Genomic DNA, 17537 nt, shown 5'->3' on the forward strand with positions numbered 1-17537 from the left:
ACCCCATTCTTATTTGAACTTCCTTCCCTATACTTACCCTGAAAGGTCCCTTATAAATTACATTCAGCCTATACTGACGCAGCACTTAGTCCACCTACCTTCCTTCCCTCTTGCCCCCTTCTCAGCAATGGTACTTTCTGTAGCCAATGACCCTCTACCTTAATCAAAATTTCTTGTCCCCAAGCAACTCAAGAAAGAGAACCAAGTCCAGATAGTTTCCCCACTGGGTTACTACCACTGTTCTAAGTGGTTCAGGAACCAGTCACAATGAGTCAACTGCTCTTGCTGGCTCCTGCAGTTAGCATCTCTCTCACATTTTAATTGAAGAAATTAGAAAGGAGACGCTATTCAGAAAAAGCTTTCCAGTGAGGTAGATCCATTTCTCTCCCACACCTCCTACTTGCTTGCAAACGGCTCAGGCAAGCTCCTTTTCTTATCAGGAAGAAAATTCCTTACCCAGCACACATTTGAAGCCACTCTGGGTTCAGCACTGAGGCCCTCAATCAGACACTGCAGTAGGGGAGCCAAGTAGACATCATTGATGGCAGCTTCAGGGAGCAGTTCACAAATTCTGCCTACAGTCCATGCAGTTGTATCTCGAACAACTACACTGGGGTCTTTCATTAATTCTATTAGCGTGGGCATAGCCTGAAAATACAACAGTTATTAGCAAAACAAAACAAAAATCAAAATTCTACATTAGAAAAAGAAATGCTGATGGATAGGTTAACTCAAAACACCACTAAGACGCTTCTGTCATTTCGAAAGATAGGCTTGTGAAATATCTATCAAAATAATAAAAGTAAAATATGAAAAAGTCCTACTTTCTTCAACAAAGCCTAGTATAGAGTTCTATTAAAATTTTGGTGTAGGCCGGGCGAGGTGGCTCACGCCTATAATCCTAGCTCTCTGAGAGGCCAAGGCGGGCGGATTGCTCGAAACCAGCCTGAGCAAGAGCGAGACCCCGTCTCTACTATAAATAGAAAGAAATTAATTGGCCAACTAATATATATAGAAAAAATTAGCCGGGCATGGTGGCGCATGCCTGTAGTCCCAGCTACTTGGGAGGCTGAGGCAGGAGGATCCCTTGGGCCCAGGAGTTTGAGGTTGCTGTGAGCTAGGCTGACACCATGGCACTCACTCTAGCCTAGGCAACAAAGCGAGACTCTGTCTCAAAAAAAAAAAAATTTTGGTGTAAATGCTTTCAGTAGTCTGCATTGAATTACTCAGGTAGAGATCCCAGAATGCAATTATGATGTCATCTGGCTATATCCTGAAAGACTGAGTTCTATATACACTAAACTCAATTATAATGGACTCTTGTGTCATTTACAATAGCAAAATACATTTTCATAATGATATTTTCATTACATAAATGTCATTTTTGTCCAAAGGATAGAAATAATCCCATCATTAAAAATTATGGGGTAATGTTTATAATAGAACACTAAGGGGAAAAACAAGTTATAAGATGACTTGCATAGTAAAATCTTCATTCTATTGCAAATACATGTATACAGGGAAAAAAAGCTGCAAGGATAAATACTGAGCTTAAGAGTGTTATCCCAGGCCGGGCGCGGTGGCTCACGCCTGTAATCCTAGCTCTCTGGGAGGCCGAGGCGGGCGGATTGCTCGAGGTCGGGAGTTCGAAACCAGCCTGAGCAAGAGCGAGACCCCGTCTCTACTATAAATAGAAAGAAACTAATTGGCCAACTAATATATATAGAAAAAATTAGCCGGGCATGGTGGCTCATGCCTGTAGTCCCAGCTACTTGGGAGGCTGAGACAGAAGGATCGCTTGAGCCCAGGAGTTTGAGGTTGCTGTGAGCTAGGCTGACGCCACGGCACTCACTCTAGCCTAGGCAACAAAGCGAGACTCTGTCTCAAAAAAAAAAAAAAAAAAAGAGAGAAAAAAAAAGAGTGTTATCCCTAGGCAATGATATTAAAGACTGATTTTTTCTTTTTGGCCTTTTCTGTATTTTTTTCCGAAAGTTTCTAGGTCACATGACTTATGTAATTTTTTAAAAAGCCAAGAAATATATTTTACTCTCAGTGACAGCAAATGACTATCTAGAAATAAACTTTGTGGATGACTACAGTTTTTATTGAAACTAAAAGCACACTTTCAAGGAAAAACTTTAAACAAACAATAAATATCCCACTTTCCACTCCCAAAATTCCCTGGCTTCACCTGTATAACTAGTGGTTTGAGCTGATTGGGTTCTGGTCCTTCCAAGATACAGCCAAAAGCCATCACTGCTGCATCCCGGTACCGCCAATCTGGGTTCTTGATGTGTTCTTTAATGAAGGGGAGGACATGTGGGACAATGTCATCTTCACAGCAGGTGGCCAGAAGCATGAGGCACACCCCTGCTGCTTTGCAGGGGTTCCAGTCATCATCATCATCATTTTCATCCTAGTGAAAGAATATGGCACATGATTTTGTTCAAAGAATCATTTTTAACTCAAAAGATCCTGTGAATAATCCCAAATGTCTTCAGACTTTAAGCTGCAGGGAAGTAAATATAAAACCTTCCTATTTTATCCCTTCTACAAAGATTCATCTCAGTATAGTGTTTGTTAAAAAAGAGGCAGACAGGCCGGGCGCTGTGGCTCACGCCTGTAATCCTAGCTCTTGGGAGGCCGAGGCGGGTGGATTGCTCAAGGTCAGGAGTTCAAAACCAGCCTGAGCAAGAGCGAGACCCCGTCTCTACTATAAATAGAAAGAAATTAATTGGCCAACTGATATATATATAAAAAAATTAGCCGGGCATGGTGGCGCATGCCTGTAGTCCCAGCTACTCGGGAGGCTGAGGCAGGAGGATCGCTTGAGCCCAGGAGTTTGAGGTTGCTGTGAGCTAGGCTGACGCCACGGCACTCACTCTAGCCTGGAAAACAAAGCGAGACTCTGTCTCAAAAAAAAAAAAAAAAAAAAGAGGCAGACAGAGGAAGATTACCCCTAGTACTATACAACAAGAACAAATTCCATCCACACGCAACAACAAAAATGAATCTCGAACACACATAGTAAAAGGCAGAACAAATGAGTTTATGTGGCCAGGTGTGGTGGCTCACTCCTGTAATCCTAGCATTCTGGGAGGCCGAGGTGGAAGGATTGGTCGAGTTCAGGGGTTTAAGACCAGCCTGAGCAAGAGCAAGACCCTGTCTCTACTCAAAAGAGAAAAAACTAGCCAGTTGTGGTGGTGCATGCCTGTAGTCCCAGCTACTTGAGAGGCCGAGGCAGGAGGATCACTTGGGCCCAGGAGATGGAAGTTGCCACTGTACTCTAGCCTGGGTGACAGTGAGATTCTATCTCCAAAAATAAAATCTATATGCCAAATGATTCTATAAGGTTCAAAACCAACCAAAATTAATCTGTGGAGTTAATATGACTGGGAAAAAGACATGAAGGAGGCTTCTGGGTGCTAATAATTATTATAGTTCAATATAAAGTTCCAAAAAAGAAAAGATTTCATTAATAACTCCCCTTAAGTTAGAATTCAAGATCTATCTTCCTTCTTGTAGTTATTCACACCACACAGTAATTTAAGGGAAGTTGCCTATGATGTTTCCAAAAAATAAAAGTGAAGGAAAAAAAAAATCACATAAAGAATGATTTGTTCCCAAATAAGAAAAGCACAACAAAAAATATACAAAAGAAAAGACACTAAGTCAAAAGATAAAAATAGCAACTGCAAAACTGAAAGACGAAATGAAAATTTAAGTGAACACCCCGTCCATTTTGAACCAACCCTATCCTTACTTATCTCTGGAGACTGCTATATTAATAGTCATACACAATTATATTCCTGTGTACAAAGAAATTTTGCAGCACTGTTTCTTCAAAGCACTGTCAGCTCTTTGGTGATATTTCACATGCACCAGAGACGAGGTGACAGAATCTTCCCAAGCACCATATTAAGAAAATCTGTGATGCATCAAGTTAAAAGAACTATGGCAACCAAGATATACTTCTTATAAAAGAACTTCTATATTTACTCATTACATCCTTATTTTCATGAAGTCTTATTTATCACTTTTATTTTTCCTGAATCTTAATAATTCATGTTAATGATCTTGAAGGATTAATAGAAGAGTTTCATTCATGGGTTGGAGTCCTTTGCTGGGATCTGACTAACTCGTAACCAACCCCATAAGCATTTTAAAAACATATTATCCTGTGAACTCACAAAAATATCCTGGATATTAAAACAGATATGAGTGAACTATCACATTTTTGCTTTCAACCTTTCTTTACTGCGACTTTCATAAAGCACCTCTCTTCTGTGAGTTTGGACAATGTAGCACTCAGGATATCAGAACAGTGTGTGGCTCATTCCTGATCAAGACACATCTGAGATGTTTAGACACAGTTCTTCCCAAACAACTCAGAGCCTAGGGGATCTTACAGATCCACCTCAGCTGTTCCTGAGTCATTTACAACAGAACATGAAATAGTTGATGGGCTGCCAAGTTCCTTCACAGAAACTGTTCCACAGCAAACCCACCAACCCTTAGTAAGGTTGCACAGATTATCTAGCTTGATTTGGAAGGTAACTCACCTGTTTAGTTAGTGTCTGTGTGAGGATTGGAACCAAATATTGTAGCGCTCCCTTGGCATAAAACTTGCTGGTGTGCTCAGGGGGCCGCCCTTGTTCTGCTGCCTGAGGAGAAACACAAAACACATTCTAGACAAGAGCAAACAAGCTATAACATTAAAGGCATCCAAAGAGAGCTGGCCAGAGTGTGTAACAGAAACATATGGAGGCAAATGATAACATTCAATGTGATCTTTGGATGTGCTTATTATTTGCTCTAAAGATTTGTTTTAAGCCATACTTATCACCTATCTGAAAGGACCAAAGCAACCTTAAGTGTTACATTATTTCCGCAAGTTCAATTAATATCAGCAATCTGACATCTAAGTGTTCTCTGGATCAAGAGACATACCATGTTTACAAAAGGATGCCAAAAAATAAGACTTTTTTCAAATGCATAAAAACAAACAAAGTTGGAAACAAAGCTTGAATTAAAAAATTCCAAGGCCGGGCGCGGTGGCTCACGCCTGTAATCCTAGCACTCTGGGAGGCCGAGGCGGGCGGATTGCTCGAGGTCAGGAGTTCGAAACCAGCCTGCGCCTGAGTGAGATCCCATCTCTACTATAAATAGAAAGAAATTAATTGGCCAACTAATATATATATAGAAAAAATTAGCCGGGCATGGTGGCGCATGCCTGTAGTCCCAGCTACTCGGGAGGCTGAAGCAGGAGGATTGCCTGAGCCCAGGAGATTGAGGTTGCTGTGAGCTAGGCTGATGCCACCGCACTCACTCTAGCCTGGGCAACAAAAGCGAGACTCTGTTTCAAAAAAAAAAAAAAAAAAAAAAAAAAAAAATTCCAAATGCTTAAGATTCCTGTATCTGATTCCTTCACCAGAGTTGGGAAACTATCAATTCTATATCCCAGGCTTGCATTAGGACTCCCAAAAGGTAATATTTCAGCATCAGGTGTCATCTTGGTAAACTGACAGCCTGCTGCCCCCTTGTGTTCACAGTACCGTCAGTATTTAAAATAAATCATGCTGGACTGATAGGCAAAAACATGGGATGCCTCATTACTGATGTCTCCTTCATGAGGGGCTTTGGCTAGCAGAAAAATCACAATCTCTATAAACGGTGATATCCTCTAAGCCCAGTAAGAATAAAGCTTTTCCAGGAGAATAAAAATATCCACAAATTAGACATGTCCCAAAGCCTAGTCAGAATAGCAACTGTCCCCAACTCACCTCTGAGGCTTCAATGGCTAAATCCATTTCCTCATCACAAACATTGGACCAGAATTCTATCCCCTGTAGGGCCACTTCATCAATGTCACTTTTCATTGCTTCAATTGTGATCTTAAGAGAAAAAATAGGACACCTCAAACTCCAAGTAAGTACTGATTCAAGTGAGAATCCTCCCCTCTTTAACCAAAGACTTTTAAATTTCAAAAATATAACTTATTTTAAAGGTCTATAATGAAAAGAGAAACAGGGAACATATTTTCAAAATGCACTCTTTTTACCCACAAAGACAACACCAGTTTTCTTGGCACACCACTGGTGAATGTTTAACACTTAGAATGAAGGAATTTCCTTGATTTCATAACATTAAGTAAAAAAATTACAAAACTGACAAAACAGCAACTACAAACGATGGGCTCTGTGATTAGCTATAAGCTCAAATCACATAAAACAGTAATACTTACTGCAAAAAGAGCAGGACCCATATATGTTTCCATATACTGATAATATAAGGACATTATCTTCACCAGATTCTGTAAAGCAGCCACTCGTACCTTTTATAAAGAGAAGATTAAATAGTTTACTAAAATTAACAATGCAATCTGACAAACGTAGATTCACTCAAATGGGACAATAATCTAAAGGATCAATCAAGGTACATGCAGATAAAGGTATCATTTCCCCAAAATTAAATCTCTCCATTGAATTGTCCCTTCCTATTTATTTTTCCATTTCTTCTTTAAAGGTATGGGTGGAACCCATGGCAGGGCTAAACTCACTAATGCTATTCAGCCTAAAGATGTTACTCCACCTGCTTGGACAGTCAGGTTTAGATTACAGCAATAGCAAAGCTGTTTCAATGGCTATAGTTGAAAATAATATGATTCAAGTGAATAACCTATGGCAATAAAGTAGCAGAGTTGATTGAAACAATTTCTCCTCTAAACTTTTTAAAAGAGGATGACAACTTCCATTATGTTAACTTTCCAAGTACTATTCTTCTATCTTCTCTAAGATATAGGGGAAAAATTCTTATTAATAATAACATTAGTCAACCCTTATTTCTGAATTCAACTGATTCTCAATATTTCAAACTCTTATGTTAGTGTTGACATTTCCTAGGAAAGATGTAAGACAGATTTTTCACATGACCTCACACTTACCCTTGTATCTGGACACTGTGTGGCTTCACAGACCACCTGCATAATAAAGTGCCTTTCAGACTGTACGAAAAATAAAGATAATTAGCAGAGCATAAAAAGATTTCCAGACTCTCTCTACAAGAAATATTTCTCACTCCTGCAGGGCTTCCCACAACCGTGGTACAATCAAGCAACTTTTCCTTGAGATAGTAATATCCCATAAAAGATATAAAAAGTTCACTCTCAGAGTCTGCTACATGACTCGCCCTCTAAGGAGGTCCCTAATCTTTTAATCCCCAAAATGGCCTTCACTAACAAGACTTCAGGGAGGAAGCAGACAGGAAAATATAGGTCAACAGGTTTAAATAAAAATGGTTCGTTAAAAGAAAAACAAAAACCTACATGTAGGAAAATCAATTTCCTCCAAAATAGAAGAAAATTCACAACATCTGCTTTATTTCAGAGACCAAATTTGTTTTCTGAGGTGGTAAATTCACATCAAATGTGGTTAACAAAAAGAACAGAATAATGAACTTTATTTACTACCTCCTAAATCTTCCAAAATCTAAAAAGAAAACCTTGGCCAGGCACGGTGGCTCATGCCTGTAATCCTAGCTCTCTGGGAGGCCGAGGCGGGTGGATTGCTCAAGGTCAGGAGTTCGAAACCGGCCTGAGCAAAATTGAGACCCGTCTCTACTATAAATAGAAAGAAATTAATTGGCCAACTAATATATATAGAAAGAAACTAGCTGGGCATGGTGGCACATGCCTGTGGTCTCAGCTACTCGGGAGGCTGAGGCAGGAGGATCACTTGAGCCCAGGAGTTTGAGGTTACTGTGAGCTAGGCTGACGCCACGGCACTCACTCTAGCCTGGGCAACAAGGTGAGACTCTGTCTCAAAAATAAATAAATAAATAAAAAGAAAACCTTGATTTTCTAATCCATCAGAATTGCTGTTTGCTCTTGCTTCTGAGACCTCCCCACTATAAGGCGAAAAAATAGCAAAAACCCAGTTAAAGTGTCAACAAACATATATACAAATATACTTTCAGACCATATGCAATGGTCTGAAAGCAATTATACTTGTGGGGGTATATTCAAAAGAATTAAAAGTGGAGTCTCTAAAAGACCTGTATACCCAGGTTCACAGCAGCATTATTCACAATAGCCAAAAGGCAGAGCACCCAAACTCCCATCAAAGGATGACTTGATAAACAAAATGTGGTATATACACACAATGGGATATTATTCAGCCTTAAAAAGGAAATTCTAACACATGCTACAACATGGATAACAACATCAACCTTGAGGACATGATGCTAAATGAAACAAGCTAGTCAAAAAGACAAATACTGTATGAGTCCATTTATGTAAGGTATTTAGAGTAGTCAAACTCATAGAAACAGAGAGTAAAACAGTGGATGCCAGTGGCTGAAGGAGGGGGAAATGGGGAGTTGTTGCTCAATGGGTAGGTACATAGTTTCAGTTTTGTAAGATGAAACAGTTCTGGAGATTGGTTCCACAGCAAAGCGAATATACTTAACTGCAGACTAAAAAAAAAAAAGACTGAAATGGTAAACTTTACATTATGTATATTTTACCACATTAATAGATAAATAGGGGGAAGTATTTTTAGGCAAAACGCTTATGTATTGTTTTTCAAAAGCACCTTTCTAGGGAGTATGAAACAACCCAACTGCTATAATTTTTTTAAATCCCAAAAGATTCCCACACTCTGGACTACAAAAGGAAAAACCTAAGCTTAGAAACACTTTAGATCACATTATTCCCAAGAGGATGAAAGATGGCAAACACCTACTCCATGGCCTTATCTCACACAACACAAATCTCAACTAAAATGGAAATGAATGCCTTTAAATAAGGTGGTATTTTCTAAATTATAAAATTAAAAAAAAAAAAAAACATAATTTCATTTAACTCTTTCATTTCATACTCTCTGAACCTATATCTTTTTGTCAAAAAGACTCACCTCTTTATCAAAATTTGCTTTGGTGAACTCCAATGAGTTCAGGAGTGCGTTAGTAGCAGCTAGCTTCACATTATTACTAGGCTCTTCTTTCCTCATCCCCTGGATTATGGCAGTCAGAATCTCATTGGATTTATCCTGTAGCTGCTCTGGGTCCTGAGACAAACAAAGAAGTACAATGAATATACATACAGTCAACCTTCCTTATTCCCTTAATATATCAACTATTTACATAGCACTTACGTTCTATTATGAATTATCAGCAATCCAGAGATGATTTAAAGTATATGGGAGGATGTACATAGGTTATACACAAACACTATACCATTTCATATAAGGGACTTGAGCATCCAAGGATCTTGGTATCTATAAGGGGAGTCCTAGAACCAATGCTCCATAGATAACAAGGGATGACTATGATAACGAGCTCATAACTAATCAGCAGTCTTTTTTTTTTTCTTAGAGAGACAAGGTCTCACTATGTTGCCCAGACTGGAGCACAGTGGCTATTCACAGATGTAATCATAGTTCACTGTGCCACTGAACTCCTGGGCTCAAGTGATCCTCTCATCTCAGCCTCCTCAGTAGTGGGGATTACAGTCATGCTATTGCAACTGGCTTAATCAGCAGTTCTTTTAACTGTAAAATCCACTCAAGTAAGTATCATGACTTTGTGATCTTTTCCAGCATGTTTCCATTTAGGGACAGCACTATAAACTATCTGCAAAATATCCCACAGTATTGGCAGTCCAAAATTGAATGAAATCAAGTTAAACTCATCAACTTCATCTTTGACTTCTTTGCATGATTGTGAGTATGAAGTAATATTGGCTCCCCCCTCCCAGCTTTTGTGCAAATGCAGATAGCAGTCTGATAGCAGGCCATCTATATCAAATGAAGTAAAGCTTCAGCACAAACATTTGAGAGCTAAGGATCAACACCTGGTATAATATCTAGGAAGTCTAAGTAAGTCCAGGTGGAGCACTGGGTTTCTTTGTCTCATTAAGTCTTATATATCAAAACATACACGATGGCCGGGTGCGATGGCTCACGCCTGTAATCCTAGCACTCTGGGAGGCCGAGGCAGGTGGATTGCTTGAGGCCAGGAGTTCGAAACCAGCCTGAGCAAGAGCGAGACCCCGTCTCTACTATAAATAGAAAGAAATTCATTGGCCAACTAATATATAGAGAGAAAATTAGCCGGGCATGGTGGTGCATGCCTGTAGTCCCAGCTACGCGGGAGGTTGAGGCAGTAGGATTGCTTGAGCCTAGTAGTTTGAGGTTGCTGTGAGCTAGGCTGATGCCATGGCACTCACTCTAGCTTGGGCAACAAAGCAAGACTCTGTCTCAAATAAAACAAAAACCAGACACCATTAATGGTAACCTCAACAGCAACAATAATCCCAGAAGGGCTACATCTCCAATACCGTGTTGTGGCGCCAGGCTAAACCAATCACATCAAGTGTTGGCAAAACTTTCTGTGATGCAGTAAATGAAAAAGCACTATAACATTCATGGTACACTGAGGATTCTAAGAAAAAGGATCAGGTCAGGGATGCTGCACATGCAAATAGTCTCATTTTTAAAAGTCTAGAATTTGGCTGGGCACTATAATCCTAGCAATCTGGGAGGCCAAGGTAGGCAGATCGCTCAAGGTCAGGAGTTCGAAAACCAGCCTGAGCAAGAGTAAGACCCCATCTCTACTAAAAAATAGAAAGAAATAAATTGGGCAATTAAAAATATATAGAAAAAATTAGCCAAGCATGGTAGTGCATGCCTATAGTCCCAGCCCCAGCTACTCAGGAGGCTGGGGCAGAAGGATTGTTTGATCCCAGGAGTTTGAGGTTGCTGTAAGCTAGGCTGACGCCACGGCACTCTACTCTGGGCAACAGAGTGAGACTGTCTCAAAATAAATAAAGTCTAGAATCTAAGCTTCTCCAAACACAGATTTCTGTTTCCAGTCTGTGACCCTCAAGTTCCTTTACTGTAGGGCATGATTAGCAAATTAAAGACAGAAGTCAACAAATAAAGCAGTCCTACTTTCAAAACTCTATGGTAGCTTGGTTTTCTTCTTGATTTGTCACTCAATGGAGTAATCTAACACCATATATGTCACAGCTAGAGATTCAGAGGCATATAAACCAGATAGGTCAAGCAAGCACTTACTATATCTTGGCAAATGTAACCAATAGCTTCTAATGTTGACTCTTTCATGTGCTCTGTGCTGTTGGGATTTGTGACGTTGGCCACCAGCTGAGGAATGAGTTCTGGCCACTGGTTGACTGGGATCTCTGCACAAGCAATACCAGCCACACACTGTGAGGCAGAACTAGGCCGGTAAGTTTCTGTGCCCAAAGTCTGTAAAACCTGCAAAAAAAAAAGAAAAAAAAAAGACAATAAGACATTAAGTCAGTGTCTCTGAATTCTTTTCTATAACACAGACAAGTAGAAAAAGCTGCCAAAAAAAAAAAAATGCAAAAAAGCCACATAGTACCATCACTAGCACAATCAACATTGCCCTAGAACCCTGAAACAAAACCAAACTTTTCTGAAACTCTGCTCCCCAAAGGAATTCTCCAAAACCACATACCTCACTTCAACCTCCAACACAAGGTAGGAAACTAGCAGTGTAGAATGAGAGGTAGCATTAAAAGAAAAGCAGGTAGAGATGGGGACTATATTCATCTTCCAGGCTCATTGTTTGTGGTATGTTCACCATCTTATTTTGTGGATAAAAGTGTAGGGCATTAGAATAACATTAACTCTGGGGCATTCCAGTGACTGATTCATAGTAGGTAACTATCTAACCTAATCCAAGGAAGAGACTTTTTACTCATTAAATGTGAAACGAATCTTTTTCCTTCTGGTCACTAACAACCCAGCACTCTGAGTAACTTACATAGAAAGACCTTGGTCAAATAACAACATCACTAAATACAGAAACAGTTACTAATGCCACAGACACCTAAGAACTAATCCTTTATGTAACTTCCAATCTGAAAGGATTCATTCAGTTTGCCCAGGAATTAAAGAACTGTTCTCTCTAACATCAATAGATACCAAAAAACTAGCTAGATATTCCAATTAAAATGACAGCCACGTGTCATTAAACATATCTCATTTAAAATGGTAACCACACAAGCATTTATGTTAAGGGTAAAGGCACAGGTACGGTAAAGGATGAAGGCACAATTGACCCACAGTTAATCATTACCATGATCAGCTAATTCAGTCAATGAACTCACTAAGAATCACCAGTCCACTCAAAGGCAAACAGTTAACTGTTCCTGGCATGAACACAGGACAAAGAATAGCTGTCAGATATTCAGGCCAGCTCTGCTGACTGGGTCAGGTCACTTCGTATACTGTTTTGTAGCTAGTAGCTAATAATGAACTCCCCATCTTTCCCCTCTTATTATATGGTGTATCATCATCCATGCCCCCATCCCAACAGCTCTACCCCCTAACAATTCTGATCGATTTTAAACAAAGGTTTTGCTCTCAAGGACTAGCAAAGCTAGAATAGACTTTAACAAAAACTGTATGTCAAAGCCATGAGGTAGTGAGGGGAAAAAATGAGGTGAATTGTCCAAAATGTCTGAGGCTGAATGGGTATTAACCCAAGTCGAACTAAAGTTCCAGTCCACGGTACCTTTATACCACACCACACTGTCTCTTAGTACATATGTGGGCGTAGTGAATCCCACTCTACCTTTACCTTTTGTCCTTTAAAGTTGCTTTTGGAAAACGCTTAATTAACATTACTTGAGGTGACTACCCCTGAATACTGAAAGTCTTTTGTTTAAACTAGAGTTAACCATAATAGTAATATTCAATGATCAGAAATAAGCAGAATAAACTAGCTCTCAATTGTGTTCCACATCCAGATTAAAAAAAAGAAATGACCACCTGCATTCACAGTATTATTAGATGTGTTATGAAAGGGAAAAAGGCCAACTGTTAGCTTTATTTCATGCACAAGGGCTCAATGTGTCCATACAAATTCTTATCCCAATTTTAAAAAATGTTGGCATTAAGAGTAATGTGCCAAAAACCAAGTCAATTACAGTTCCAACTACATCTTTTTGAGCCCCCCACCTCCAATTACATCGTACTATTTCACTGACTATTTACTACCATGTAATGTGATGAAGATGAGAAATTGAGCACAAGCATCAAGATTCCCAGTGATCACGAAATACATTTATTTCCATTTATGTCAAATAGCTGAGGCGGTTAATTAAAGTGTTAATTATACAAGCAGACCCAATGTGAATAGAAATGGCTTTACTACAAAAAGATTCAAAATTAAGTTGGCTTTAATAACCTATTTCCCTGTCATGGGTACTTCCATCCAAGACTGGACACAGAAGCAGGTACACAACAAAAAAGAGAAGTTGCTGCCTTAATGGGCACTAATTTACCTAATGCTGCTATCTAAAATCAGGAAATAGCAAATATGATGTATATAACCGTGACATGCACAAGTATACATGTAGGAAGTCCCCACTGGTTTCCCCTCAAATACCAAGGACAGGCCGGGCGCGGTGGCTCACGCCTGTAATCCTAGCACTCTGGGAGGCCGAGGCGGGCGGATTGCTCGAGGTCAGGAGTTCAAAACCAGCCTGAGCGAGACCCCGTCTCTACCATAAAAATAGAAAGAAATTAATTGGCCAACTAATATATATATAATATAAAAATCAGCCGGGCATGGTGGCTCGTGCCTGTAGTCCCAGCTACTAGGGAGGCTGAGGCAGGAGGATCACTTGAGCCCAGGAGTTTGAGGTTGCTGTGAGCTAGGCTGACGCCACGGCACTCACTCTAGCCTAGGCAAGAAAGCGAGACTCTGTCTCAAAAAAAAAAAAAAAAAACCAAGGACAAAGTGATAACTGCAGTTGTTTAACTTACTCCCCCCTTTGTGCCTTATCCACATAAGACAGACCACTAAAGAACTTAATTTAAAAAAAATACACACACCTGTCCATGTATTCTGATCCTTTGCTTCAGCTAGAATTATGGAATTCTAATCTAACAAGAAAATAAAAAGAACTCCATGATCCAAAATTCATCAACCTACTCTTTAAATACTTTAGAAAAAAAAAAAAGCCAGGTGTTTTCTAAGAAAAGTTTTTCATAATTTGCTAAGTAGATGAAAGCACCATTAATGTCACACTCCCATTTCACAAACTCTTTAGACTTGAAAGGCCCAAGAGATCATTTAATTTTCCTGACACCACATAATGCCATGTCTAAACCACTAAAGAATGAGATTTATCAACAGCATAAGTTCAACAAGAAGAGCTAGGTGCTAGCTGACTATGAAACAATCACTTGAGAAGACAGTTTAAAAAAATTTCCCTGAGCCTCACTTCAGGCCTACCAAATCAGAATCTCAGGAGAGCTTGATAATACATATTAACAAACTTCCTAAGGGATTGTGATATACAGCACCAATCTGTGTACTACTCCAATTCACCAAAGAGAATTTTTACAAATTATGGCATCTGAAGTTTCCCAAACTGCTACAACCTACCTCGTTCATCTAAAAAGATATTTGAATCCATCAATGGGAATGGACAAGCTGAACTGAGAAAGATTTAAATCAAAGATAATTTTTATCTTCAAGTGAAGTTCAGGTCAAAGAAACCTATCACACTGTCAACTCTATCCCATGCAAATGATAAAAGAACTGAGAAAGATGTTTCTTGTTCTCTAGGCAATACAACTAAAAGGAGGTGAAAGTTACTTACATAGTTCTTGACTTCTCGTCGAGCATTAGCATCAATAGCAAGCCACCTTTGCTGATATTGTGCCTTGATATCTGGATCTTTAGATGTCAAAGAATTCTTGATTTGTAGACCAGCTGCAACTCTGGCAACCTGACTGTTCCCTGGATTTGCCAGCACTCTGGACAGTTCCACAAGGAAAGTGGGCTGTTAAGAGAAAATTCATTTGCAAATGAAAATCTCTTTTGAGAATTTCAACTGATGATTGATTATGGACTAAACCACTGGAGGAAAAAAACCTAATTTTTTTGGAGGTATCATAAACATCTAAGGAAACTGCAAAATATTTAAGATTCCTATGGAAACATTACTTAGTACATGAGGAAGTCATCTACATTCTCATGCACCCTAGCATTTAAGGAGTTACAAATTTTCCTATCAAGAACATTCTTACAGCCCAAATCCTTACATTACACCCCCTGAATTAGAGCAAGTTTGACTATCTGGTGGTCAGTGAATTCTTCTATGTACCCTAGTGTACCAACAACCTAGAACAATGGCTGTTACTAGATAAATGTTTGTTGAATGACTATATTTTGACAAAGTAGAAAAGTAAAACTGTCTTTTTAAATTTCAAAAACCTTGGTCCAAAAAGAATGATACTCAGGGCACCTTTTTATGTCATGCAAGCGGGCAATCTTTTATACAAGAGGGAAATACTTAAACATAAGTCTAAAACAGACTAAGGAGCCTAGTCCTTTATATTTTAGTTCTAAGTGTAGCAAAAGGAGAATAACGAATAAAAAAGATTTAAGGAAAAGTGATAATAAATATTTAGAAATAGAAAAAATTTAAAAGATAAAAATGTCATGGCAAGCTGTTCAAGGAAAATGATTTTCTATTTAATAGTCAACAGTTAAAACACTTGCTCTTATACTTCTGGACTTGAGTTGTCCACTAAACATAGTGGATCCCTGAAGAGCATACTCTTTTGTAATCTTCCCTACTACACAAAAGCTACTCTGTTTAAAAATTTTAACACACACACCCTCTCCCTCCACCAAAAAAAGCCCTGTCCCAACCACAAAGTTAAGAGGAAAAGCCAAATGCAGATACATTTTCTTACTGTTAACAAGTTCTGCAATCACAGCAGAAGGTAATTCTTATATTAATTATGTACCACTAAAGAATGGTAATAAGATAAAAAAGCTTCTTACAAATTAACAAAAAGCAGAAACAGGAATGATATCCTAAATCGAAGTATCAGTCTATACTAGTGAAAAATATTTTCTAGGGAAAGGATAAAAAGGTTAGTAGTAAAAACTAGCACATATAAGGACAGAAAAATCATTCTATGGCAGTTTGTATAAAGCCTACCACTTTGTTGTTGACATTCTGCCTATATAACACAAAGGAACACATAGTTACAGTGTTATTCTGACTTATTACCTATTACCTCCTTAAAAGATGTCAAGTATCATTCACCCTTCCTTCCATCCCCCATCCCCCAACAGGAGGACACCAGAGAAACACAACTGGTACTCTGGCTGTTTCAAGCAATCCATCCCACATTTTAATACAAAGGTCCAGTCTCCAATGGACTTATCTTCATTTTTTCTGTAACCCTTAAATTCCAAAATATGAAAAACGAGGAACTTTCCTCTGTGACTCCATCAGGAAATAGGCCCGATCTCAAAGATGAGCCTCAGTCTGCTGTCTGGGTGCAGATCCCTAGTGATTAGATCTCTATTCATCGAGGTCAAAAGAAAAAAAAACATCCAGGAGAGGAATGGCCGGGCAGGAAAGGGAAAAATATTAGTGGATCTGTGTTAAGAGGCAGTCGGGTGCCAGGCCTGGCCATGAGCACAGACCAAGGGGGATAGGAAAGGGCAGAGCTCTGGGAAGTAGGTGGAGAGAGCCACAGGGGCCACGGGACAGGAAGGAGAAGCCGGCCCGGGTCAGACAGGGCGGGCAGCCGGGCCCGGAGCTTCCACATGGCCCCTAGGCCCGGCTCCCCCACCCCCACCCTTGCTGAACACGCAGCGCCGCGCAACCTAACTTCCCTTCCCTCCCTCATTCTCCCTCCCGCTGCACCGCAGCCCTCAGGCCGCGCGGCGATTGGGCGGCAGTCAGCCCGGCGCACCGCGCCATTGGCCAGCCGCGGGGCCCGGGGCGGGACACACCCACCGGCTTCCCGATGGCGGGGTTAGGTTGGACGCGGGGGGAGGGGGACGGGATGGGGCGGGGTGGGTTCCCGAGGCCTGGGCCTCCGGGAGGGCGGGAAGGCCCCGCACGCAGGGGATGGGGACGCGGCGGGATGGGCGCGGCGGGGTAGCACGCACCAGGTTCTCTACGGCCGCACGCTCCAGGAACTTCTGCGCCGCTTCCAGCTCCAGCCGATCTGGGGGGAAGGAAAGTGGGAAAGGGAGTGGGGTCAGAGGAGCCGGGGCTTCCCCTCCCCCACCTCCAATCACCTCAGCGCGACCCCCGGTCCCCGCGTCCTACCGGGAGACACGGTCTTCTCGAGGATGGTGATCAGCTCCATGGCGGAGGTGGCGGCGGCGACTCCTCCTAAGACGACGGTCCGGCCTCTTTCGGGCGGCGGCTCAAACTGGGGATGGGGGTTGGGGGTCGGGTGGGAAGGGAGGGTGGGGTAGGGGGCGGGGGTCACCACAAGCCCATTCACCGGCTCCTTCTGGGTAGTCGCTCCGGCTCCCCTTTCTCCCCTCTTTCCTTCCTTCCTCCCTCCTAAAGTGCTGCTGGCGGCGGCGGCAGCTGCTCCTCTGGCGGCGGGGGAGGGACCCCGGGGGCAGCTCAGAGCGCGGCTGGTGCTCGGGTGGCGGAGGGAGAAAGAAGGAAGGGAGGCAGTAAGTGAACGGCGGCTCGCAGGGAGGGAGAGAGA

The 17537-nt window shown here is 41.0% G+C and overlaps 1 protein-coding gene across 1 annotated transcript in view; it reads right to left on the bottom strand.

The window, feature by feature from the left end:
- The window catches only part of KPNB1 (karyopherin subunit beta 1), a 29586-nt gene extending 12055 nt beyond the window's left edge, over positions 1-17531 (bottom strand). Inside the window, exons 1-11 of the mRNA XM_012765968.3 lie at positions 17141-17531; positions 16978-17036; positions 14660-14842; positions 11076-11276; positions 8913-9065; positions 6944-7003; positions 6245-6334; positions 5784-5894; positions 4563-4664; positions 2192-2416; positions 457-648 (exon numbers count right to left, since the gene is read on the bottom strand). Of these exons, the coding sequence (XP_012621422.3) occupies positions 457-648; positions 2192-2416; positions 4563-4664; positions 5784-5894; positions 6245-6334; positions 6944-7003; positions 8913-9065; positions 11076-11276; positions 14660-14842; positions 16978-17036; positions 17141-17180 (1416 nt within the window). The 5' untranslated portion in view covers positions 17181-17531. The remainder of the gene's footprint in view (positions 1-456; positions 649-2191; positions 2417-4562; positions 4665-5783; positions 5895-6244; positions 6335-6943; positions 7004-8912; positions 9066-11075; positions 11277-14659; positions 14843-16977; positions 17037-17140) is intronic.
- Positions 17532-17537: the final 6 nt, after the last annotated feature.

This window comes from Microcebus murinus, chromosome 18 (genome assembly GCF_040939455.1).
Source record: "Microcebus murinus isolate Inina chromosome 18, M.murinus_Inina_mat1.0, whole genome shotgun sequence".
NCBI lineage: Eukaryota > Metazoa > Chordata > Mammalia > Primates > Cheirogaleidae > Microcebus > Microcebus murinus.